At 36.8% G+C, this 26,907-nt stretch overlaps 1 protein-coding gene across 9 annotated transcripts in view; it reads left to right on the top strand.

The window, feature by feature from the left end:
* The window catches only part of CLIP4 (CAP-Gly domain containing linker protein family member 4), a 113,038-nt gene that overhangs the window by 51,718 nt on the left and 34,413 nt on the right, over positions 1-26,907 (top strand). For all 9 annotated transcript variants that reach the window (XM_059943667.1, XM_059943668.1, XM_059943666.1 and 6 more), the window contains 9 exons: positions 4,220-4,359; positions 5,139-5,232; positions 6,322-6,483; positions 8,202-8,320; positions 11,308-11,544; positions 13,736-13,871; positions 19,764-19,904; positions 25,180-25,269; positions 26,099-26,242. In XM_059943667.1, coding sequence (XP_059799650.1) covers positions 4,220-4,359; positions 5,139-5,232; positions 6,322-6,483; positions 8,202-8,320; positions 11,308-11,544; positions 13,736-13,871; positions 19,764-19,904; positions 25,180-25,269; positions 26,099-26,242 — 1,263 coding nt within the window. The remainder of the gene's footprint in view (positions 1-4,219; positions 4,360-5,138; positions 5,233-6,321; positions 6,484-8,201; positions 8,321-11,307; positions 11,545-13,735; positions 13,872-19,763; positions 19,905-25,179; positions 25,270-26,098; positions 26,243-26,907) is intronic.

Below are 26,907 nucleotides of genomic sequence, written 5' to 3'. Positions count from 1 at the left end.
TTCATCAAGTTTGGATAATCATTATTTCTTCAAATACTTTTTCTGCCCCTCCTCCTTTTCAGACACTCCAGTTACACAAATATTAGACCACTTGAAGTTTTCCCACAGCTCACTGATGCCTTTTTTTCATATTTTAAAAACTCTTTTTCTCTTTGTATTTCATTTTGGGTAGTTTCTATTGCTGTGTCTTCAGGTTCATTAATCATTTCTTCTGCATTGTCTAATCAGCTGATGATCTCATCCAGTGTAGTTTTCATCTCAGATGTAGTTTTCATCACTAAAGTTTGATTTGGGTCTGTTTAACCTTTTGAACATTTGGAATACAGTTATAATGGCTGTTTTAATATCCTTTTCTGTTAATTATAATATTTGTGTCAACTCTAGGTCTGTTTTGATCGACTATTCCCTTGATTATGGGTCACGTTTTTCCCTTTGCAGGCCTGGTAGTCTTTGATTGGATGCCAGACATTGTGAATTTTACCTGTTGGGTGCTGGATATTTTTCTGTTTCTGTAAATATTCTTGAGCTTTGTTCTGGGATGCAGTTAAGTTACTTGGAAATTGTTTGACCTTTTCAGATCTTGCCTTTATGATTTGTTAGGTGGTTCTGGAGCAATGCTAATCTGGGGCTAATTACTCCTCACTACTGAGTACTCTACCCAAAGCCTGATGAATTTTTTTCTCACTCTTTTTAGCGGGAACAGGCACAGTTCTAGGCTCCATATGATCACTGGGCACTAATCCCTCTAATTCTTTTGGATGGTTCTTCCCCTTACCTCAGGTTTTTCCTCCCAAGCATATATTAAATACTCAAGGGGGGACTCTCTTCAGATCTTCGGGTTTCTCTTGCTTTGCATCTCTCTCCTGTCTGATGCACTGCCCTGTGAACTCTAGCTGCCTTATTTCCTTGGGCTCTCAGCTTTGTCTCCACAACTCAGGGAGTCTCCTGGGCTGTTTTCTTGGTTTCCCTCTCTCCGTGCTGAAATCTGGAAAGTCCCAAGGCAGAAACATGGGGGCAGTTGTAAGACTCACTTGTTTGTATCCTGTCTCTTAGGGATTGTGTCTATCATTAACTGATGTCCAGTGTCTTGGAAACCTCATTTCATCTCTTTCCTTTGTTGTTGTTTTTGTTGTTGTTGTTTTTTGGTTGTTTCAGAAAGAAGAACAAATATGGTCCCTTTTATTCCATCTTGACTTGGTGGGGTATCCTCCCCATCTACCCTTCACCTCCTCTCTTTTGATTAAAACTTTTTTTTTTTTTCTGTGTGGAAGCTTAAAATTTGGGTGTAGTTAGATTCGTTCATATGTAGTATAGTGTAGAGTTTAAGATTATAGGTGAGTTTGGATTATAGGTCAATCCTGACTCAGCCACTTAACAGTTGTGTGATCTTGGGCAAATGGCTTACTTTCTCTATTCCTTTGTTTCTTCTTTGATAAAATGAGAACAATAATAGTACCTACATCAAAAAAAAAAATAAAAGTACCTACCTCATATGGCTGTCATGAAGATTAAATTAGGTAATATATGTAAAGTGCATAGAACAGTCCCTGGCACCTATTAAACACTTTATAACATTATCATTAGTATTTAAATGAGCTGTCTGCTGTTTGTCATTATCTCAGTATGTAATTACAGAAGCATTATTATATGCTTTAGTATTTATTGGGCTAGTATCCCCTACCCCCTACTCTGATCATTATTCTTCTTAGTTAAAATGTTCTTGCTTATTTCTCTTACATTTACTTTCTAGATATTTGCTTCTCATCATGTGGTACTTAGTCTAGTAGCCTTGGCATCACTGGGAGCTTGTTAGAATGCAGTCCCTGCCCCCACCTGAGACTTACTGGATTGGAATCTACATCGTAACAAGATCCCTAGGTGATTCCTATCTACGTTAATGTTTGAGAAGCTCTGGCACAGATGAGCAGTAGAATAATTTTGTCTGTCTCCTCCCACAAATAAATCTTGGTGAAATTTTGATTGATTAGAATTAAAATTATTTAAAATAATTGTTTTTGGGAAAATTGACAGCCTTAAATATTTTATCTTCCAGTCCAGGAACATGATGTGTCTCTCCATTTAAGTCACCCACCACTTCAGTTTTCTTTAAATAAGCCTTACACATTTATTGGCACTTTTATTGTTATTATGTTCTTTTTCCATTGTGTTTCATTTTTAAAAAATAAGAAATCATATAAAAATGCAGAAAATATAGTGATAGCAAACATGTGTCACACATATCCACCATCAGAAAGAATAATTATTAGCATAGTATCTTATTTCCTTTAGCTCCTGTTTTTCACTTACAAGAATTAAAACCTTAAAGTTGAAATTCCCTCCATTTTCCTTTCTGGTTCCATTTTCCTTGCTCCCCAGAGGCAACCACCATCTTATATTTAGTGTGAATATTGCAGACCATTTAATTATACATTTACTACATATGTGAGCATCCATAAACAGTATATAGGATTGTTTTGTGTATTTGTAATTTTATGGAAATGATCGATGTTGTATATTATTCTTCAACTTATTTTATTGATCAGTATGTTTTTTGAGACCTATCCTTATCAATTCATAATGTAGATATCGAATTCATTTATTTAGTTGTAAGAAAGCATCGAGTCCATCCTATGGATATACCACTTTCTGTACATTCCTCTATGGAGAGATGTTTCAGTTTCCCAGTTATTTTGCTATTATAACCAATGCTAGAATAAGCATTCTTGTACATGTCTCCTGTAGACACATGCAGAAGAGTCTGTTTAGGTATATATTTAGGGATTTCTCCACTAGAAATGCCCAATGCCTAGAAAAGTCACTGATCCATAAATATTTATTGAAAGGCTGAATCAATTAGACCAAAAAAAAAAATTCCAGTAAACTGCTATTTATAGGAAACACACCCAAATCTTTGAGAAATTGGTATCTGTGTTGCATACTGATTCTCTTCTGACTCTTCTGTTTGTAGAGTACCATTTTGTTCTCTGAGATTTTGAATAGTATCTGCTCTTAGTTTTAGGCCTTCTGATTCTCTTCTGATGGACTGCTCTTCTTTTATACACGTCCTTGGTTTTGTGCTTCTCCTTTCATCTTTCAGTTACCCTGATTCTAAAAGTAAGAGCTGTGTGTACATAGTATAATTTTGGAAAATAAATAAAAATACAAAGAAGAAAATAAAAAACCCACACAAATCCTGCTAGTCACGTATGCTGTTAAAATCTGAGCTCAATAGTGAATTCTCTTGGGGAGACAGCATAATAGAGGAAAGAAGATAGACTTTGGAGGCAGATCTGGTTTTCTACCCCAAATTTGCCACTTACTAGCTGTGTGAGTTTGAGCAAGTATTATTTAGTCTGAGCTTTGGTTTCTTTATCTGCAAAATGAGAATAATAATACCTGTCAGGTAAGGTGTCTGGGAAGATTTGTAAGGTGTTTGGTAAATTGTAAGCACTCAGCAAATATTGCTTCTCTAATGCTTCACTTCTTTAGGTGCTTCTGGTTTTTTAGATTCCCTACCTTCTTATAGATTGTTCAAGATAGTAGAATCTGATTTTCTTCTATTCTCTTTTATTCTCTAGCCATAGGATGATCTGTGCTCTCTGAATCTTAAGGAAGTTTTAAAAGATTTTAAAATCATGTTCAATTGTGTCTAGTATTCCATGTCTTTCTAATACATACTCCAAAATAACCCAATCATTCTGTCCCAAGGCTTCAAAGTAATGCCTGTTTATTATAGAAAATTAGGAAAACAGAGAAGTAAAAAGAATACTTAAAATTACACATTGTTCTAGTACAATGTTGAGATTTTGGCATATTTCTTTCTATTATGTATGTTTTAATCATAGATGTAGATCTACTCTTCATGACATGTTTATGTTTTGAGAGGTGAAAATACCTATAAAATTTGACAGATTTTCTCTGCTTTAGAAGAAGTTCTTGGAAAGTTCAGCGTTTAAGATCAGTACGCTCAGATTTTTGTTTCATTTGTGATAAGGTGTAGTGTGATGCATGGAAATCTCATTCTCATAGCAGTTCAGAAATGCCTTATAATTTTTGGTGATCCTGACTTTGGTTTTGAGAATTGCTTAAGGTAAACCTACTTTTTCTGCACCTAAAAATATTTGTGTCATTTGAGTCCTGGTCTTGTTGTTTATTATTTTCAATATATTTATTTTGAAATTTTAATAAATTTAACTTACACCTTTTTAATTTCAAACAGAGTTTTCTTTCTTTGATCCTAATGATACGTCATGCCAGGAAATTCTCTTCGATCCCAAAACTTCTGTATCAGAATTATTTGCCATTTTAAGACAGTGGGTTCCTCAGGTCCAACAAAATATTGATGTTATTGGAAATGAGGTAAGGAATTCTTACGTTGTTAAGTCTTGTATTGTTAGGGTTGTTAATTGTATAGATTTTTTTCCCCCATCTGAATGGAAAGGTGGTGATAAAGGGGAAACCTTTTAAAGATGCTGATGCTTGTTCTTTGTTTTTGTAGGTTTTTCATGGAGCAGTGAGTTAGTACTGTACATTCTTTCCATTATTCCCTCATGCCCCTCACTTCCTTACATCTGGAGTTCTGACATTTTGACTCTTGGTGGGAGCAGAGGGAGCATTCTTTCTTCGTACAAGTTAATTTTGTAAATGAAAAAAAATACTTTCATGAGGAGATTTGATTACTGTCACAGTTATCTGTACTTTGGGGTGGCTTGGTAAAGATCTAGGCTTAAATACAATTTTTAAAAATATTTGATTTTTTGGAAGAGGGATAAAAGAATAATGCTGGGTTCCTTGACCAGCATACTGTCATGTTGTAAGAAGAGGGAGCTTATACTTTTTTAAATACCATTACTCCCATTAGAAAGGAAATTTGCTTGTCCTTTGAGAAGTTAAGGAACATATTTGGGGTGCCACATTACTTTGGAATACTCTTTAAGAATTTCCTTCCATCTGGTGACAAGTTCAGTTTTCATTATTGTTGTTGGGTACAGACTTAAAATTTATCCTTAAGAGAAGCCAGTTCTGTCTACTCATTTTATTGAGAACTAATTTAGTAAGATAGACTAACTTGGTTTCCCAGCATTGGTTTGAAATCAGTAGACTTTATGTTGTAATAATATCTTTCTTGGTTTCCTCAGATTCTTAAGAGAGGTTGCAACGTGAATGACAGAGATGGATTGACAGATATGACTCTTTTACATTATACTTGCAAATCTGGAGCTCATGGTATTGGTAAGTGTGTGGTGAATCTGTTAATGGCTTAAGACATCTATATTTGTGCTTGTATAACTATGTTTATGCTAACCAGAGTCCCTGGGAGGGCACCTGGCTGATGATAATAATATTCCCTGAATAGGCAAGGATTCAGTTAGGTCTTCCATACACCTTGTTGCCTTTCCTCCCTTTTCTCAAGGGAGTCTATAATAATCTCCTGGTACCTCCCAACTTTTCTGGAACAGGCTTCATGCCAGCCTGTTTGCTAGGTGAGAGTAACTGGTAACACCTAGAACCTTCTTGAGAGTTTATGGCAAGGTTTGACAATCCATGCTCCGTTTTCCAGGCAATCCCAATCCTACAGACCTGGTCTTTAGGTCTGTCTAAGGTCTGTTCCTACATACATAACATATGTGCATAGTTTCCAAAATTGGTATTCGCCTGTTCTTTACTATTTTTTTACACCTGCCTCTTACTTAATTATATATTGTGAACATCTCTCCCTGTTTCAATAGTCTGATACAGTGCTTCTTAAACTTGATAGTGAAGGACTCTTTTTTGTTTTCTTTCTGCAATCCATCATGGACTGATACTTTTGTAAAATAAAATAAAAATGAGTTTGTAATAGAAAAATGAGATAAAGACATAAAATACAAGCCCAAGTATTTTTCAAAAGCATAAAATTACATTTCAATTAATTTATTCAGAAGAAATGATTACATAGGGAAAAAGAAAAGAGTTATAAAAAGTATGATTTACAGTTTGGGACTGGCAGTGGTCCACAGAGTGCAGTCTGAGTAGCCCTGGTTTTACTGGCTCTGTAGTATTGCATTATATGGATGTCTCATAATTTATTTAACCAGTGTCTTATTATTGTACTTTTAGGTTGTTTCAGAATGCTGTGATGAACATCTTTACAGCCAAGTGTTTATCTATACCCTTGGGTTTGATTATTTTCCTAGAATAAATTCCTTGTTACATTTTTTGAGTTGTAAGTGTATATTCAGTACGCTGTTTGCATTGGCTCTTTAGATAAGGTAGTAGATGGCCATCCACTGGGCCATGGAATTTGTACTGAAGAAAAATAATTTAGAAAACCTTCTCTAGGTGATGTTGATACAGCTGTAAAATTTGCAACTCAACTTATTGATCTGGGAGCAGATGTTAGTTTGCGGAGTCGCTGGACAAATATGAATGCTTTGCATTATGCTGCTTATTTTGATGTCCCTGAACTTATAAGAGTGATTTTGAAGACATCTAAACCAAAAGGCAAGTACTGTAAGATCACCATTAGATGTTATTAATTGAATACTTTATTAGTGGCATAAAATTATAATTCAAAGATACTTTTACTTCTAATCCATCTTGTTCCATGTGACCTCCAATCCCATTTTATTTTTCAGAAACAGTTTAACTTTTCTTTATTGAAGATTAGTTACTATCCTTTCACAAAAGACTTAGTACAAAGAGAAACAAAATAAAGTGTTCTCTGGGTTTTTGTATCTCTGCAAGTCCCCCAGTATAACATGGATTTTATAAAGTGTAATTGAATCTATGTATAATTCTTTTGTCTTACTTGTGTAGCCAGAAATAGAGCAATAAAACCTTCAGAGCTAAACATTGAAATCATAAAGAATATTTATTTTAGGTGGCATTCAGTTCTGAAATTCTGTGATTCCATTAAGGGATAGATTTTCATTTTTTTTTCTTCCTGTCTTGATGATGCTATCCTAAAATTGAACATCATAATGTCTAAATCACAGTCCTGTATTTAGACATTCTCTCTGGGTCCTCTCAGGGGGACAGTTTTCTTTTGAGAGAAAATGAGGGCAAGTGCAGTAGTATTACTTTAAGTTAAAAGTTGTATGCAGTGTTTTCTCCATTTGTAGAAGACTTGTTTTAAAGATGGCATAAATTTCCCAGAATGTCTGTTTCTAACCTCTGCTTTGTATAATTGTCCATCTCCTCTTTACCTTTTTACTTTTTCACTTTTTGAATGATGTTAGGAAGAAAGCCTCTCTTGATAATACAGTGTCTTTAATAGCTCAGGAGAGTGTCCTGAGCATGTCTTAGTTTGTTTGCAATTGTAGGTAGGGTGTGGGATGGTGGAGCTGTAGTTAGATTAAGGTAGGATTGGCAGAACCAGAGGTATATTAAACCCATGTTATAAAAAACAGTCAAAATGGGATCCCCAGATCTGGAGTATTTCCTGTATAGCATCGTGATGATTTGTTGAAAGTTATTAAAATGTTTTTAGAATTGCAAGGTTCCCATTCTTATTGTGAAGTCCAAATTCATTTGTTGAATAAAGTATTGTGAATGAATACAGTATGTAAGTATGATGCCTATGTTTAATTACTCTTTAATTTATTCCTGTCTTGAGAATTCTCCATTGTTTTACCTACTATTTTTTCTGTGAAGAGGCAGATAGTAAATATTTTAGGTTTTGTGGACCACATGGTCTCTGTTGCAACTACTTGATTCTGCAGTTGTGGTGTGAAAGTAGCCACAGAGACTATGTGGCTGTGTTCTAATAAAACTTTATTTACAAAAACAGATGGTGAGTTGGTTTTGCCCATGGGCCATAGTTTGCTAGTCCCTGACCTAAACCCTACTATATTATAATTGTCATGGCAAATATGCAAGAGGTTTAATGAGAGAGTGTGTTAAGATAGTTACTTTTACAAATATGAATTATTGCCATTAATTGCTTTAAAATATAGTTTAGTTGGTGATGGTTGGAAAACCCATGATAATATCAGTCCATTTGGTAGTGAAATTTTATTGTACTAAGAAAAGAATTAGTTAAGTAGATTGTAATATGAAGATTTTGTTCCATTGTGAGAATGGTCCTTCTAGTGGGTTGGTTTAAGTCTCATAAATAGCTAATACCCCTCCTTCCCCAAATAAACCCAACCTGTCTCCTTTTACATTATACTAGCTTAATTTGAAAATTTTGTTAATACGCTTGCGATGTTTAATTGCAGATGTGGATGCCACTTGCAGTGACTTTAATTTTGGAACAGCTCTGCATATTGCTGCATATAACTTGTGTGCAGGTACTGTGAAATGCTTATTGGAGCATGGAGCAAATCCTGCATTTAGGGTAAGAGGTTAAATTAAAAGTGAAAAATATTAAAAGAATAAAAACATCTAACATTATCTCCCAGGAAAGAGTTGAATCTGGATGTTGTTGTAGAACTCTTATATAGGTAAATAATTCATATTTTTGTGCTGCATATAAAGAGTAATGATGATAAACTTTTATCTCAAATAAATTTAAGGCATAGCAGTGAATTTCAGTCCTTTTATATTGATAAGCTCTATAAACCTTACTTTCATTCAGATAAGTAAAATGCTCTTTAAAGTATCATGTTTGAGTTTAAAAGTATCTTTCATTTAAGCTTTTGGTATATTTATAAAACCTTAGCTGTTAAATAAAAACGCATATATTAAAGTTATATTTCTGTATTAAATCCTATTTTAAATTCTTTTGGAAAGAAGTTTTATTTCAGACAATTTAAAAAATGCATATTTAACAGTGCAGTAAACCTTTAAAATCGACTTAAAGGAAAAATTTATTTTTTCAGGGTAATGTTATACATTTGCAAAGTTAACACACAGGATTGAATTTCATAATCTTCAAATCACTTGGTATTTTGTTGTCTTCACAAAAGTGGCTCTCAGTGTTCTTTTCTGTTATATTGATAGCAGTGACTTGCTCTGGCAGGGATTCTTAATTGGGTCTGTGCCTTCTCTTGAAGGGGCAGGGGTGGGCAATGTTAGAAAAAGCCTCTTCCCTTCCTCTTTTCCTCACTCTCTCTCTGCTTTCCTGTTTTCCCTTCCCTCCCTACTTCTTTGCCACTTTTCTTTCTGTTTAACCCCATTAATTATTTAATCAACCCCTCTCTTCCTCCTTCCCTCCCTCCTTCCTTCAGGTCCTCTTGTTTATTGGGCACTGGGAGAATACAACAATAAATATGTCTCTGTCCTCAAAGAGAATATTGTCTAGCGGGGAGGACAGACAAGAGAGCAGTCAGTTTTACTATAGTGTGTCCTGGCAAAAGTGACGTTGAGTGCTTAAACGTAGTTGAGAATTAACCAGGTACAGGAGGAAGCTGAGAAAGGCATGTTAGGCAGAGAGAGTAGCGTGCACAAAGGCTAGGAGATGGTAATTCAGTTTGGCTGGAGTGTGAAGGTGATACGTGTTTGCTTTTGCTAGTACAACTGTTGACAAGACCCTATTAGTGGAGAGAATATTTTGAATCCAGTAAGATGCAGTGAAGTGTGTCATTGAGGTAAATTACCAATTCAGGCCCCAAGCAATTAATAGATTACCGAATTTTGGAGGTTAATACTTAAAAAAAAAGCGGTCAACATGTGGGTCAGCAGTAGCCCTTGGATCAGACCCTAACAGCCACTGCTTTAGAAGAAAATGGAATTCTATAACTAATCATGAACAAGCCTTCTTATGTTAACATGATATCATTGTTACTTTATTATTATTTAGTATTTTTTAAACAGAAGTTTTATATAGGAATTGATAGAAGTGTGTGACTTACTCTAGAAAGGTGAGGACTTAAAAATCTGAAGTAAAATATTCACTGTAAATATAGCTTATTTACAACTTATCATGACAGGTTTGTTGATTAAAAAAAAGTTTTTTTCCCTCTGTCTTTTTCTCAAGAGTACGATTAGCACTATAGATATTTTCATTACATTTTGTACTTTTTCTTTGAAATCGGGGATCAAAATAGTTCATCACTGTCCCAGAAATTTGATAATATGTCTTCCTACCATGTTTTTACTTGGGACCAAACTGACTTGAATCTTAAAATAAAAAATGTGAGGCACTTGCAAGCTAAATGTGTTCTAAAAGCCTCATTCTTTTATCCATATGGATCATTTGAAGATAATTATCAGAGGAGAAGAACAGGGAGAAAGGTTTCTGAGCAAAAGAATCTTGGTTCATCTTATTAAGAAAAGATTACAGTCTGGAATCTTCCTGATGAAGTCTGAGATTTTGGTTAGGGAACGTAGACGAAAGAGAACGTGTTGGAGGGTAGGCCAGCACAGAGCAGCAGAAGGGCTGAGAGTCCAGTGGTGCTGGACCTGGGCTGCAGTGTCATCTCTGCAGTAATTATGGAGATGATGCTGAGCGAGTCATGCATCTCTCCTTGCCTAGTTTTCCTAAGTGGCAAACTGGAAATGGTAGTGATATCTTACTTGTTTAGTTGGTGTCTTCTGCTACAGTCCAAACTCTTAACAGGTAAACATTTTTATCTGTTTTATTCACAAGCTTTTTCTTGCTGTGATAACCAAATGAGATAATTTATATGACAGGATTTTGCTTATATAAACACTGTGCAAATGTTAGTGGGCCTGTGACTGCCCATTTTTTCTTGCTGCAGGATAAATCCCAGCCCAAATTTTAGAAGTATTAAACCTATAGATTCTGTTCTTAAAATCTGAGTCACTCCACGAGTGGGCAGGATGGGTTGAGGTCACAGAGCCGAGCTGGCAGCCCTGGGGGAGTGGAGGGAGTCTCGGGTCTGGGGTTGGGAAGCCAGGCAGTCCCGTGACTTCTGTCTCCAGATGTGCAGCCAGGCTCGCTTCCCCCGAGCCGCCTGAGCTCCTGCTCTTCTTCCCTGAGCCTGGACCTCAGTCCCCGCCAGCTGAGCTGCCCTGTGTTCCCTCACCTCCCTGGGCCTCTGCACCAGGGCCTCTCAGCGGTGAGGCCCTCCCTGACCCCTGTGCGTGAATAGCCATCTCTGTCCCCCTGTTCCCTGTCCCCCTTCCCTGCTTTGTTCTCTCGGCCACTTTTTACCGTTTGATACACCATACGTTTTATGTGTGTGATTATGGTCTGCCTCTCACCAGGCTGTGTGCTTTTTGAGGGCGGGGCTTTTGTTCTCTTCACTGTGTGCCTTTAGCACTTAGAATGGTGTCTGGCAGGTGGTAGAAGTTTAGTAAATATTTTTGAATAAAATGATCGATGAATTTAACTTACTTTTTCCAAAAAATACTTTTATACGACCGTGTAGAGCTCTGAGCAGATATGAACTGAAAAATTTCTCTTCTCTTTATTTGTAGAATGACAAAGGACAGATCCCTGCTGACGTTGTCCCAGACCCGGTCGAAATGCCCTTAGAAATGGCCGATGCCGCGGCAACTGCTAAAGAAATCAAGCAGATGCTGCTCGATGCAGTGCCTCTGTCATGTGATCTCTCAAAGCCCTTGCTTCCAAATTACGATCGTGTTACTAGCAAGGTGATGCTGACGTCACTTGGCCTGAAGCTGGGGGATCGTGTCGTTATTGCAAGACAGAAGGTATGGTCAGTAGCTGCAGTCTCTAAAGTGATGTCCAAGGTCATTATGTGGCCTATGTGCCAAGGGTGCAGTGTGGTTTTGAGTTTTGTTTTTTTTTAAGTTCCATATGGAGGTAGAAGGATACTTAATAGAAAACGTGAAACTTAGATGCATGGTTACTATAAAGCATAATTTAAGAATATAAACTATTCAAACTGAATAACGAAGACATCTTTATTTGAATGGGAGAAAAGTGGAGCATGGTGGAGCCGCCGAGCGAATTTAGAGACGTCCAGCCTGCAGGTTTTCCCTTGCAGCTCCCCGCTCCCACCCCTCCTCAGTAGTGACTCTCCCACAACTACTACTGCACAGAAATGGAGCAAGGGTGACCCTCACTGTTCCTGGGTGTTTGGCTTCTTGATGCCACAAATAGGGAAATCTTAGATATGATTTCAACCTGGTAATGAAAATGTATGTGGGAAAGAGGACTCCCAACTCCACCCGACTGAAGATTCTCTGGGCACCTCTTTCTCCAGAGCCTCAGTTTCCAGGTGGCTTTCACTTGTTGCCGTTCTCTCTTTTTAAAAACCTCCTATGGGGGAGCTGTTTTTCTCTTTTTGGGGCCAATTGGGAGCTTGGTACGGAGAATGGGACAGGGAGTTTGCGCTTGCATGTGGAATTTCTAACATAGCTATGGCTAAATATCTGGGTGGGTTTGTGGGGAGTGTTATGCACTTTTCTCAGAAAACACTGAAACTTGAACATTTGATTTACTAAGAAAGTTGCTTCCAAAAGGAAGGTAAGCTACAAACTGTTACACTGAGAATGACATTTACCAACTTCCACAAGAATACATTCATGGACATTTGTTAGTTTTCCGTTGTCCTATCTGTGGAGCTAAAATACCAAGAAATTATGAACGCGTAGCATTTTTCCCCCTTTGGATTAATATTCACCTTCTTTAGTATTCCTGTCCTACGTCTGAGAATGGACTTTTAGAAGAGTTATTCTGTGTTTTATTTTACTACTTTTTATTTTGAGTAATTTCAAGCTATACAAAAGTAGAAACATATAACGAACATGCATATATCAGTCGGCAGCGTTTACCTTTGTCACCTCACAGCCAGTCTTGTTTCATTTATATTTACCCTCAGTCTATTGCTTGTCTTTTCATTCCCTTAGGACTGTCTTTCAAAGAGCAGGTGTTTTAAATTCTCATGAAGTTCATTTTATCAAAATTTTATTTTATGGATTGTGTGTTTAGAATATCTGAGAAATTTTCTACTGTGTTTTCTTCTAGATGTTTACAGTTTTAGGTTTTATATTTAGTTTTACATTTAATTCTGAGTTAATTTTTGGATAGAGTGCTAGGTATAGATAGAGTTTGTGTGTTTAGTTCTCTGTGTTTCTCCTTTTTTTAAAAAATAAATTTATTTATTTAATTTATTTATTTTTGGCTGCGTTGGGTCTTCGTTGCTGTGCATGGACTTTCTCTAGTTGTGGCGAGCGGGGGCTACTCTCCGTTGCGGTGCGCGGCCTTCTCATTGCAGTGGCTTCTCTTGTTGCGGAGCACGGGCTCTAGGCGCGTGGGCTTCAGTAGTTGTGGCACATGGGCTCAGTAGTTGTGGCTCGTGGGCTCTAGAGCGCAGGCTCAGTAGTTGTGGTGTACGGGCTTAGTTGCTCTGTGGCACGTGGGATCTTCCCGGACCAGGGCTTGAATCCATGTCTCCTGCATTGGCAGGCGGATTCTCAACCACTGCGCCACCAGGGAAGTCCTGTATTGCTGTTTTGGATGGAATATTTTATAAATGTCAGGTCAAACTGGCTTATAGTGGGTTTCAGGTTTCAGTTTTTCTGTATCCTTACTGGTTTTCTGCCTTCTTGGCCTGTTGATTATGGAGAGAGGTGTGTTGAAGTCTCACTGTGGTTGTAGATTTGTCTATTTCTCTTTTTAGTTCTATCAGTTTTCACTTCATATGTCTTGGAGCTCAGTTGTTAGGTACATATAGATTTAGGATTCTTATGCCTTCTTGGTCCATTGACTCTTTTATCATTATTTAATGTCTCTTTTTATCCCTGGTAATATTCTCCTTCTTCTGAAGTCTACTTTGAGAGAATGTTTTTGAAAGACTTCCATGATAAAGTTGCAAGAGTGGGAAACTTAGAATTACTGGTAGTACTCAAAAGTTACTCTGATTTATATTTTCTTTAGGTTGGAACATTAAGATTTTGTGGAACAACTGAATTTGCAAGTGGGCAGTGGGCTGGCATTGAGTTGGATGAACCAGAAGGAAAAAACAATGGAAGTGTTGGGAAAGTCCAGTACTTTAAATGTGCCCCCAAATATGGTAAGTTAGATACTATCTAATTTAATGAGAATTAATTTAAAATAATAAAATTTTACTCTTTTATTATTTTTAAATAAAACTTTCTCCCTGGTTACTTATGTAATAAATGAAGCGACTGCCCTTTTCTTACTGTGAGCAATATTGTGCTTGGGAGAGGGTGTCTTACTAGGAGGGCACCTAGCTCTGGAGACCTTCCTAAATCCTGCTCATGGTGGTGTCATGACTGAAGGAGGGATTTTATTCTTTATTACCAAGGAAATACAGAGCTCTAGAGGTTGAAAAACTTGAAAACTTGAAAAGCAAGTGAGGCCAACTTTATTACTGTGCTCCTGAGCTGGGATGATTCTTTCTCTTTCAGACAAATGTTTGCTTTATTTTATATTCTCTGTTTCTCTCGTACACACACACACACACACACACACACACACACACACACACACACACACACACACCCTGACACATTGATTTCAGTTTGCTTTTGTCACTTACTATGTTGTGGATATTTTTCCTTGTTGTGAAGTATTTTCCCAGAACATTAATTTCCCTGGTTGCACAGTATTTCATCTTGTAGCTCGACAGGGAAGGCAGTATGGTACAGTGTTGAAGAGTATGGGCTTTGGAGCCTGACTGCTTGGGTGTGAATCAGCTGCTCCACCTACCAGCTGTGGGACCTTCTTTCTCTTCTTGTACCTCAATTTTCTTCTATAAAATGAGGATAGCAATACTGCAAGAGTTCATGTGGGAATTAAATGTGTTGATAGGTATATAAAGCACCTAGAATAGTGCTTGGTTCCCAGTAAGCACCCCCAAAATGTTAACTATTTGATAGCTGTTATGAATTTATCAAAATCACCAGTTTCCTTTTGTCGTACACTTAAGGTGGAGCCTCATTTTTGGGTATATTATTAAAATTTTTGTTTATAAAAAGTGTCCATTACATTAGATTTAAAAAACATAAAAAAGGAGAAAAAAAAATCACCTGTATATGTTTTCTGTTTACTTTTTTCCACAAAATTTGGATTATATATAGTTAAATAGTCTGCATTTTTATCTGACATCCTATTATAATTTCCTCAGATCTTTAAATATTGTTTGAAAATGTGATTTTTTATGGCTTAATTTCCTTTAATTTTTCCAATTTGATGGGTGAAAATTTCTGTTTAAATTCATGTTATTCTGACTGTGGTGAAATAAAATACCTAAAATGTTCTATTGTAGCACATGTATTTTTTGTGTTATCTTGGCAATTGCCAAGAAATAATTATTCATATTATTTGCCAATTAAAAATTGGGATATTAGCTTTTTAAAAAACTGATAAGAGTTTTTAAAAAATAAATGCATCTTTAAGATATTAAGCCTTTATATTTATTACAGATATTTCGCCCAGTTTGTCATTTGCCTTTGAACTTCATTTGCAGTGTTTTTGGACATGTAGTTTTATGCAGTTAAAAGACTTTTCCTTTATAATTTCTTACAACTGCTTTTATGCTAAGGTAGATAGTTCTTCCTAATCCAGAATTCATTATAGGTTATATATTTTATTCTTTTGAATGTTTTAATTTTTAAATACCACATTACTTAATTTGGAGTTTATTTGGTTAGTTGTATAAGGATAAGAATTTAATTTTAGTTTTACTCTATTGGCTAATTTTGACAACTGTCAGGCAGACTAAGGGCAAGATCAAAACCATTAGCAACACAGAGAGCAGATGTAAATCAGAGCCATGAGAAATGCTTAGATTGTAACAGAATGCATGTGGCTTCCCAAATCCCATCATTCCAAGGAGAGGCATGCTTGATTAGGACAAAGATGGATACCCAAGGACCCTGTCTCCATCCCCCTTTACATACTTTAAGGCAAGTTGGGGGGCAAGGGTCATGTGTTGGATTATATAAAAATGGGAATAGCCCTTCCTGCTGAGCCAGCTCAGTAGTCTGAGCCAGGTCTTGGCTAAACTGTCAGTACTTGAGGTGTGGGGAGCAGGAGAGGTGGGCACAGGAGAGGTAGAGAACCCCATGACTAAGCAGAAGCCAAAGAATTGGTCTCTTTTTAGCAACAGTTTTTTGTGTTTCTTTTCCTCTCTCTAAATCTGTCATTTTCCCTTTGGCTTGTTGTGCTTCCTTTAATATAAATTAAGTTCTTATAAATGCTGTAGTCTGTTTTGGGATTGTTTTGTCCCATTGATCTATTAATTCTAGTACATACTAGATTTTTTTGATTGTAAAAATTTTATAATAATTTTTTAAAGATCTTTTTAAAAGCAGCTTTTGGTTCATAGCAAAATTGAGAGGAAGGTATAGAGATTTCCTGTATACCTCCTGCCCACACATGCACAGTTTCCCCTTTTATCAACATCCCTTCACCAGAGGGTACATTTCTTACAGTGGATGAACCCACATGGACACATCATAATCACTCAGAGTCCATAGTTTGCCTTAGGGGTCACTCTTTGTGTTGTATATTCTGTGGGTTTGGACAAGTGTATAATCGCATGTATCCATCACTGCCGTATTATAGAGTGTTTTCACTGCCCTGAAAATCCTCTGTGCTCCACCTGTTCATCCCTTCCCACCTCAGCCCCTGGCAACCATTGATCATTTTGCTGTCTCCATAGTTTTGCCTTTTCCAGAATGTCAGATAGCTGGAATCATACAGTATGTAGCCTTTTAATAATGTCTTCTTTCACTTAGTAATTTGCATTTAAGTTTCTTCCATGTCTTTTCATGGCTTGATAGCTCATGTCTTTTTAGCACTGAATAATACTCCATAGTCTGGAGGTATCACAGACCTCCATTATTTCTCCGTTCACCTACTAAAGGATATCTTGGTTGCTTCTAAGTTTTGGCAATTATGAAAATTTTATAATAATTTTTAATATTTGGTAATACTTTTAATAATCACCAAAGTGAACACATATACCTAGTTTAATAAGTCAGATTGTATTATAAGGTTTATTAAAACAACAGCTAAACCCTCCCCTGGCTTGCCCTTCCTTACTCCGAGACCTGCTCTTTAGAGGCAAGAACTTTTTTGACTTCTTTAGCTGTATCTTCTGATGTTCATATTCATATTTTAAATAATATATTTATATGAATCTTTCCAATTTTGGACATCTATTGACTTCATACTATGAAGAGAAAGATATGGTGTTCGTACTAAGTCATTTTTTTTTCTTGGTTTACTTACTTGTTTTGGTGGAGCACATCCTTCAGCAGCTTTTTGACAGAGGACTCATGGGAAGTAAATTTTCTGAGACTTTCCATTCCAGAAATATGTTTATTTCTCCCCTTACACTTCATGTGATAGTTTAGTGGGATGAGGAATATTAGGTTGAAATTCATATTTTTTCAGTATTTTGAAGGTGATACTCTGTTGTCTAATGCAACTTGGCAAACTTCTTCTGTAAAGGGCCAGGTAGTAAATATTTTGGTTTTATGGGCCATACAGTCTCTTGTTGCAACTATTCAGCTCTCCTGTTGTAGTGAATAAGCAGTCGTAGACAATAAGTAAACAAATGGGTGTGGCTGTGTTCCAACAGAACGGTACAAAAATAGGCGGCGGGAGGATGTGGCTCTCAGGCCATAGTTTGCCAGCTATCATCTTGAGCTTCCACTGCTGCTATTTAGAAGTTTCAGAGTCATTCTTTCTTCTGTTTTTGTCCTTTTCCCTGTTTTTGGAAGCTTCTTTGGAAGCTTTAGCATTTTTTCTTTTTTTTATCATTTTCTTTTTTCTTTAGAGTTTATACCATTTTTATTTCTTACTAAAATTTTAGTGGAGTTTTGGGAGGAATTGTGGTTAAACAAAATGGATCATGTTTATCTAGAAATTCATTACTCTTCTGTTTAAAAATAATTCTTCCTTATGTGTTTATTTTTAGTTAAGCCTTATCATTGTATGTCAAGATCGGAGGAGAGTCCCATCAGTACTTTGAGTAGCATGAGATTCTGAACAGGAAGGTTAACCCATACACAGTGCACACTTTGGGCTTTGATTATATCCAGTCATTGCTTTAAATTTAGTTTTGGTTTTCCCAAATAATTTAGTTAATTAAAAAAAAAAAACAAGGAGAATGAGAGCTATATAGTTCATTCATTGAACGATATTATTGTGACATTAATGACACAAATTTGAAAAATAATTCATAGTCTGCACTCATAAATATGTTTTGGTTTTCTATTTTTTACAGTCCTTCCTATATCCACACATACAGCTTTTCACAGATATAATCATAATGTAATCAAACATACAACTCAATTTTTGTTTTCTTGATTTACTTTTCATATATTTCTATATTTCTACATAATCTTTATTGTTTTACTTTTTAACAGTGATGTAATAGTTCATAAACATAGTTGATTCATTTATTCTATTGCCAAATAATTGTTTTCTCCTACTTATAGTATTGCAGTGATGATATATTCAGGTATGCAGTCTTTTTCTCCTATTTGGATTATTTTCTCATAAATTAATTTCCAAAAGTATGATTGGGTCATAGTGGTAAACTAGAAATTGTTTTGGCTCTTGAAGTCTATCTTCTCCTTATAATATACAAACGTAAGTTTGTAACCTTGTTCACACTTCTTAAATATAAGTATTTCCTTATAATTAATGCCATAAAGTAAATTAGGTCAGAATTTTTGTCTTCAAGTAAGATTTTACAAATTTACATCCCACAGTATAAAATAATTTATTTCTTCAAACCCTTGGCAACACTAGATGTAATCATCATCAAGCTTGAGTGCATGTGTGTGTGTGCGTGTGTGTGTATTTGGCAAGGAAAATAATTTAGAGAAAAAAATAGAAAGAAAATCTGAAAAATCAGGAGGAAGGATTGTAGAATCTGATGGAGGAAAGAATTTCAAGATTAGCAGAAAAGTAGTATAGTTTGCACTTGTTAGCTATAAACAAAGCACTCACTTTTTGTAATCTTGAGCATTTCATCAAGCCTATTTTAAAACAAGTTGTTTTAATGTATTACATTTTAGTCATAATGTGTCTTTGTTAGATTAGGTGTAAACACTGAATGGTAGTGTATAACGTACATATTATGACTTTATTTTTTTTCTTAAATGTCTTAGCCAAATAATCTTGGTATTTATAGTCCATATTCACTATTTCTAATGTCTGGGCATACTTATATATACTGTAATTTTATGCCTGGATAAATTTCTTTTTTAATGGAATTTTATACTCCTAGCTGCAGCAAACAGGCAGCGCCCTCCCCCTGTCCCCACATACCTTCCCACACAACACACACTGTATTGTTTCTGTTGTCAGTTATCAGAAGCTGAGGGCTAAGCCTTTGGGGAAATTATGTTTTATACTCAAAAAGATTTTTTATATCCCTACTATGTGTAAGGCACTATAGTTAGGTACATTGGAGGAATGCAGAGATGAGTATTGGATTTTGTCTTCTAAAGTCTGGAAGAGAGATAAAACATGAACATAAAAAGCTATAATATGGGAAAAAATGTTCTAAGGAGCTATAGATAAAGTGACATGAAGAATATTTTTTGTACTATATAATGCACTGTTATTTGCCAGTACTTAGAAATAATTATAATTCTCTTTTCCCTGAGTTTCACTTAGTGCCTCGTTATGTTATGTGCTTCTTGAATTATTGTGTATGTTGTTAGACTTGACAACTAGATTGTAAACTCTCTGAGGGCAAGTACTGAGACGTACTTTTTCTCTGTCTCTCACTACAGGGCACCTAGTAGACACTAAAAAAGAACTTAAAGATTTATACATTTTCTCTGTCTCTCACTACAGGGCACCTAGTAGACACTAAAAAAGAACTTAAAAGTTTATATTACTGAATGGCTGTACTTGTCCTTTTATTTGAAGTGCTTTTAATTGCTTAACACTAAAATTCTGCATTCTCTCTTAGGTATTTTTGCACCCCTTTCAAAGATAAGTAAAGCAAAAGATCGAAGGAAGAATACAGCACACACTCCTTCTACAAAAGCTGTACCTCTCATCAGGTCCCAGAAAATTGATGTAGCTCATGTAACGTCAAAAGTAAATACTGGTAGGTCAAACCAGAAAGTTTGATGTCTTGTTCATGTTTTAATTTTATCTGTGGAATGCCTTATATTTAGATTGCTTCACACTTTTTGGTTAGCTGCCTGTGAAACCTGAATTTAATAAAACCTGCAGAGTACTTGGTTTATGATTTTAATCCCTGACAAGCGTTTTTCAGATTTGTTCCTTCCTTTTTTTCCCTTCTATTTCCATACTTTTATCACCCCCAATCTAACCTCAAAGCTAGACTTTATACCTCTGATAAGTATTTATGCAACACAACTAGCTTTATGTTTCTCCCCTATTCAAGAATTTTAGTGACTTTTTTTTAATCAGAAAATGTCTCAACTCTTGAAACTGGCCGTCAGAGACCTTACTCTGATGGAGTCTCTTACTGCTTCGCAGTTGAGCTGTGGTTTGTCACGTCTCACTGTCTTTTGTGTACATGGTTCTCACTCTTCCCTTCATACTTTGCCTCAAGCTATCTCTCTGGGCAATATTTGACTTCTGCCTGAGGTTTGAGTCATTCTTTACCTCCTTACTCACATCCTGTTTCTCCATGAAAACCTCCCTGGTGACCCAGCTCACTTCGATCTCTTCATTCTCTAACTTTGTATACACTCTAATCCATACCAGCCTGTTGCTATTTGTTATCTTGGGTTTTGTCCTCTGATTGCTTTGTTTGGGCAGATCTTTTATTCTGTTAGAAAAATCTTCAACTTTAAATGGACTGTGAGAGTGTTTTGTACTTTCGTATTCACTGTAGCACATAGCACAGAATAGGTGCTTAATAAATACTTGCTAACTCATCAGTAACTGAAGCAGAAAGGCACTCTACCACGACTAAAGGATTTTGTCTACAAATTTGGTTGGCCTTTCTGCTCTGTTCCACTGGCGTATTTGAATATCCCTGTGTTAGTATTGCACTTCATAATTACTACAGTTTTTTAAAAAAATAAATCTTGATATCTAGTAGAGGAAAGCCTCCTATCTTTTTCTTGAACAGTGTCCTGCCTGTTTGGCCCTTATAAATCAAACTTCCGTATCAATTTTAGAATAAGTTGTTAAGTTTCTTTAAAAAAAATCTGTTGAGAGAGGGATGGGGGCTGGGCAAAATAGGTGAAGGGGATTAAGAGGCACAAACTTGTAGTTAAGAAATAAGTCACGGGGATGGAATGTACAGCATAGGGAACATGGTCAGTAATGTTGTAATAACTTTGTAGTGACAGAGGTAACTAGACTTATTGTGGTGATCAATTCATAATGTATATAAATGTCGAATCACTGTGTTGTACACCTGAAGCTAATATAATATTTATGTCAACTATACTTCAATTAAAAAAATAAAAAGGAAAAATAAATAAATAAGGTGATAAATATATCTCCAGGGCAAGAAAATATTATTTTGCAAGTACAAACTGGAATTATATCTCAAAAAAAGTGCTTGTCACAAAATTAAAGTTTTTTTTGCTCCTTAATAGAAAGTTAACTTCTAGACAGATAAATTAACAAATTATGTTAATGTTATTTTCAGTGTCAAAAAATAAAAAATAAAAATATCCGTTGAAGTTTTAGTTGGTATTACATTTAAACCTTAAATCAATTTGAGAACTGACATCTTTACAATATTCAGTCTTTTAATTGTAAGCTTGGGATATTGCTTTATTTAATTGGGTCCTTTAGAAATATCTCAATAAAATTTTATGATTTTCTCTACAGCTATTTTGTACTTGTTTTGTTAGGTCTATTCCTAGGTACTTCATACTTTTTGATGCTCTTGTAAATGGTATCCTTTTAACTGGAAACCCAGAAGTACACAGCAGATATGGAAAGAAAGCTCAAAGAGAAGCCCTCTACTTCTGGTCTGAGGAGCAGGAAGGGGGTCTCCTGCTAGACAGAAAGTGGAGGAAGTCCCTGTTTTCTTTTTTGATTGCTTTTTTTTACATCTTTGGTTCTTTCCCACCGCAGTCCCTAGGCAGTCCTGCATGTTGTAATAGCAGCAGGGGATGGCCACGCACCTAAAACCCCAAGGGAGGGGAACCCTTGTTTCTGGCCAGAGAAACTGTGGTCCCAAGAACATGGATGGAATCCCCATTAGTTTTTCTTCTTTTTTCTTACTGCTTGGCCCAATAGGCAGAGTCAATCTCAAAAGGTTATATGACAGGGGCTTCCCTGGTGGCGCAGTGGTTAAGAATCCGCCTGCCGATGCAGGAGACACGGGTTTGAGCCCTAGTCGGGAAGATCCCACATGCCACGGAGCAACTAAGCAACTAAGCCACAACTACTGAGCCTGCGCTCTAGAGCCCGCGAGCCACAACTACTGACCCCGCATGCCACAACTACTGAAGCCTGTGTGCCTAGAGCCCGTGCTCCGCAACAAGAGAAGCCACCACAGTGAGAAGCCTGCACACCGCAACGAAGAGTAGCCCCCGCTCGCCGCAACTAGAGAAAGCCCGCGCGCAACAACAAAGACCCAACGCAGCCAAAAATAAAAATTAAAATAAAAAAGGTTATATGACAGAGCAGGGAAATTAAAGCCTAGGCATTCTACCCAGAGTATCAGGAAGGGGTGCCTCTGGGAGCAGGAAAGTGTAAAAGAGACCGTGGTGAGGAAGGAGCTCAAGAAAGTGATCTCAGAATGGTGGGCTTACTGCCAGGTTGTGTGTGCATGCGTCTGACCACGGGCTTCGGTCTCCTGCACAGACCACTGCCCAGGTCTCAGACTGACTACTGGGTGGCACAGCACACGAGACAGATCCCAAATAGGCTTTGGCAACTGAACTGACATTGGAGCCACAGTCACAGAAGATGTAGGAACTGCCAGCCTGAAACTAACCACCTGCTAACTGTCGAATGCCTGCTAAAACAGAACAAAACAATCAGCACTCTCCATAGAATTTAAACAAGACCCAAAGTCCTATAAAATAATGTTCATACCATACAGGATACAGTCCAAAATTGCTCAGAATATGAAAAACCAGGAAAATCTCACCAACTCTCAAGGAAAAAGATGATCAAAAGATACCAACCCTGAGGTTATACAGACATTTATCAGATAAAGAGTTTAAAGAATATATTATAACCCTCTAAGAATTAAGGGTGAACCCTCTTGAGACAAATGGAAAATTTCAGCAGAGACATGAAGATATAAAAAAAAGAACCAAATAATTCATGTACACACGCACACACACATGAGTACAAGTAAAACTGAGGTAATCTAAGATTGGTGGATTGTAGCAATGTCAGTATCCTGGTTGTGATTTTATGCTATAGTTTTGTAAAATGTCACCTTTGGGGGAAGCTGGGCAAAGTGTACAAGAGATCTCCCGATACTGTTTTTTACAACTGCGTATGAATTTCCCGTTACCTCAAAAATTTCAAATAAAAGGAAAGACTCAAACGGATATTTTAGGACTGAAAAATATAACTGAAAATAAGAAATTTCCTCTGTGGGTTGACTTCACAAAGTCTCTCTTCCCCACCCCCCCGCCCAGTTTCTGCTGTTGTGGTTCTGGCCCTCACTCCTGGCTTCTGCTTCCAGTCTGTCCTCCTCTGGTTCCTTCTAAACTGTGCTGTCGGGTAATGTTCTTCACCTGTGACCGTTCATGCCAGTCTTCCTTTCCAAAGCCCATCCGAGGCTCATTCCTTACTGAAGAGCTCCGGTTCCTTTGCCGGCACCGTTACCCTCCAAGATTTTACTGTGGCCCATCTATCCAGGTTACTTCTCCTGTGTCCCCCCAAAATCCATTTTATTCCAGCCAAGCTACTCATCCTTCTCTGACCCTGTCTTTCTTTAAGTTTTTTTTTTTTTCTTTTTGTCCATCCATAGTGGCCACCTTCAGTTCTTTCTGATCATACCTGCAGTATTCACTGGAAGAAATCCGACCTATCTCTCAAGACCCATACTGGAATGTGATCTTCTTGATGAGGCATTAATTTATCTTTATAACCATGATTATTGTCTCCTTCTATGCTAGGGCTTATATCAAACATGTCCTCATATTGTGGTTATTCATGTCTTTCTGCCACACCAAATTGAAAAGGTCTTCCTTTAGGGCTGGGACCGTGGCGTGTTCTGTTTGCGATGCTCAGAGTGCCAAGCTCATTTCTTCACCCAGAACGCTTTGTAAGTGAGCAGAATTGGAATGGATGCTTGACGGAATTCGAAACTGGGTGTAGTCCGTTAGGTTTCTTATTTAAATAGTTTGGTTCTGTAGCATTGAAACAGAAGTCTTAATATTAAATAGAGTATTATTCATGAGCTCTCTTTTAAAATCAGTGTTTTGGGGGAGTTCGGTGTAGTGAGAGTCGGGTAGTCATTTTCAGAATACCAGTGGCAGAGAGTACAGGGTTTCTTACTATCTGACTCTGACTTAAATGAATAATTGCTATAATGATTTGCAAAAATTTTTACCGCAAATTGACTGTCTAAATAGACAGTCCGCTACAATGAATTTGCCTGCACACACCAGTGAAATCATGAGTTGTTTGCAGGTCTTAGTAAGTGTGCAGCCGTCATAACTGTATCAGGTTTGCTTTACCTGCTAGCATTGTGCAAACACACTAAGGAGTGCATTAAGTATCAGACAGATAGCTGTGTTTTAAATGCTTTATATTATTTAGAATTCCTTAGTGGATTTTTAAATAGATGGAAAAGATACTTTAGTGATATTTGGGGAAATTGAGTGGGGTTTTCAGATGGGCTTAGGAATACATTCTTTTCTTTCCCCTTTAAATAATGAAATATTGGCCCCTGCCGTCTGTGAATTTATTATCCAGCGTGTTCTCAGAAGAGGATAAGATTTAGATAATGAGGGGTGTCTGTACTTTAAAAAGCAAATACAGGGCTTCCGTGGTGGCGCAGTGGTTAAGAATCCACCTGCCAATGCAGGGGACACGGGGTTCGAGCCCTGGTCCGGGAAGATCTCATATGCCGCGGAGCAACTAAGACCATGTGCCACAACTACTGAGCTCACGTAAACCACAACTACTGAAGCTGGTGCGCCTAGAACCCATGCTCCTCAACATGAGAAGCCCACGCGCTGCATTGAAGGGTAGCCCCCGCTTGCCACAACTAGAGAAAGCCTGCGCGCAGCAACAGAGACCCAATGCAAAATAAATAAATAAATAAAGTTTTAAAAAAAAGCAAATACACGTTTATGTTTAACGTTAAACAAAATTCTTTCTTTTTTTTTTTTTTTAATTCTGATTTTTTGACCGAGTGACTCTTTTATTTTTTTTCAAAATTCTTTCTTGCTGAAAGTGTTTTGTTTGTGTTCTAGGATTAATGACATCAAAAAAAGATAGTGCTTCAGAATCAACACTTTCATTGCCTCCTGGTGAAGAATTGAAAACTGGAGCAGAGAAAGATGGTAATATAATTTATAACTTCTATTTTCAAAAGTTAATTTACTGATTGAACTTCAAAATAATACAGTGATATAGCTTATATGAGGCTAAAGTTTAAAGTTTGTAAGGGAAGAACCATTACAGTAAAAATTTATCCTTGAAAATCCCCTAAGCAGCTCATAATAAAGTGTGTATATATATATATATATATATATATATATATATATATACACACACACACATATTTCTTTTGTATAAAATCCTGTGTTGTGATTCTTATGTACACTTAAATTAGAGAATTACTGGACTAGATTAAGAGAATAAAAGGAAATTCCATAGTGTAGATGTCTTGATAAAAGCATTTAAAGTTGCCTTTAGCTGTCAAATCATTGGGGGAATAGAGCACAAATAGAAAATTCAAAAGTATTCCTGCTTGCCTTCAGGTTAACTCAGAACGTTTTAATATTAAGCTTTTGTTACCTTAAAAACACATTAGTATGTTTTTTATATAAATAAGATGTGATTCTACTAACTCATCTTAAGTGAGAGGTGAGAGACGGTGGTTAGAATAGGCAGTTGGTCCAAGTTAGTGACATGACAGCGCTCTCCTATATAAGATTGTCATCATATAGTGTGGATCCTTTGGATCCTTAAAACTGCTTGGGCGATAAAATCTTGTATGTATGAACTACAGTATATTTTGATGAAATCAGGCATTTAATTCAACACTAGTTAATCCACAACTGAGGAAGCTAAGTGGAGAGTTTCAGAAGGATTTACCTGGAAAAGCATCTCATTGGTTCACTTCTTATTTTCCACCCTCTGATGTATCCTTTTCCTGTACCATTTTAGTTACCCTGCTTGGATCCGTCAGCAGCTCTTCCTCTACATCTTCTTTGGAGCACAAACAGAGTCACTCCAAGAAACTGAATGCAAGTGGCAGTAACAAGAAGACAATGAGCAAAAGCCCTTCTGTCTCATCTAGAGCCAGTGCCGGTATCTATGGCTTTTTCAACCAGGCTTTCTTGGTGTTTTTTATCTTGGTTTGTTTGTAAGTAGATTTGCTCTTTTTAAGTGTGTAGAAGGAACCCTTTACTTCAGTCAGATTGAACTACCTGTCCCTTCCCTGTCTCCCCCCAGCCCCCCACCTCCCTCCCCTTCGTCAGCATACTCTGGATCTCTCTGCCTTTCCCTCGTGCTCCCGCCATTTTTTCTTGTCTGGATTGACTTCTTCTCTTCCTCATGTATCTATGGACTCTAGCCCCTGTAAAGTTCATATTAGAACTTTATGATAGATCTTCAGACACTTGGAAACTATACGGTCTGTTCTCTTTCTTTACTTATCTCTTGTCTAATCTAAGCCTAATAATAATAACTAACATGTCAATACATGTTATTTACTATTTCAGGTACTATTAAAGGAATTTTACATACCTTATTTCATTTAATTCTCAAAATAAACCTATGGAGTAGGTACTACTATGATCATCTTCAATTTATGAATGAGGAAACCGAGGCTTAGGGAGATTAGGCATTGGTGCAAAAGGCAGTTTCTAAGTGCACACCTGGGCTTCACCTGCAGGTCTGTCTGATGCTTTGCTGCTACCAGAGTCCGCCTCTGTCTCAAGTACCTTCGGCTCTTCTTCATGCTGTAGGGTCCC

This window comes from Balaenoptera ricei, chromosome 13 (genome assembly GCF_028023285.1).
Source record: "Balaenoptera ricei isolate mBalRic1 chromosome 13, mBalRic1.hap2, whole genome shotgun sequence".
NCBI lineage: Eukaryota > Metazoa > Chordata > Mammalia > Artiodactyla > Balaenopteridae > Balaenoptera > Balaenoptera ricei.
Note: the sequence above shows the minus strand (reverse complement) of the source record. Positions and strands in the feature narration are given on the sequence as shown.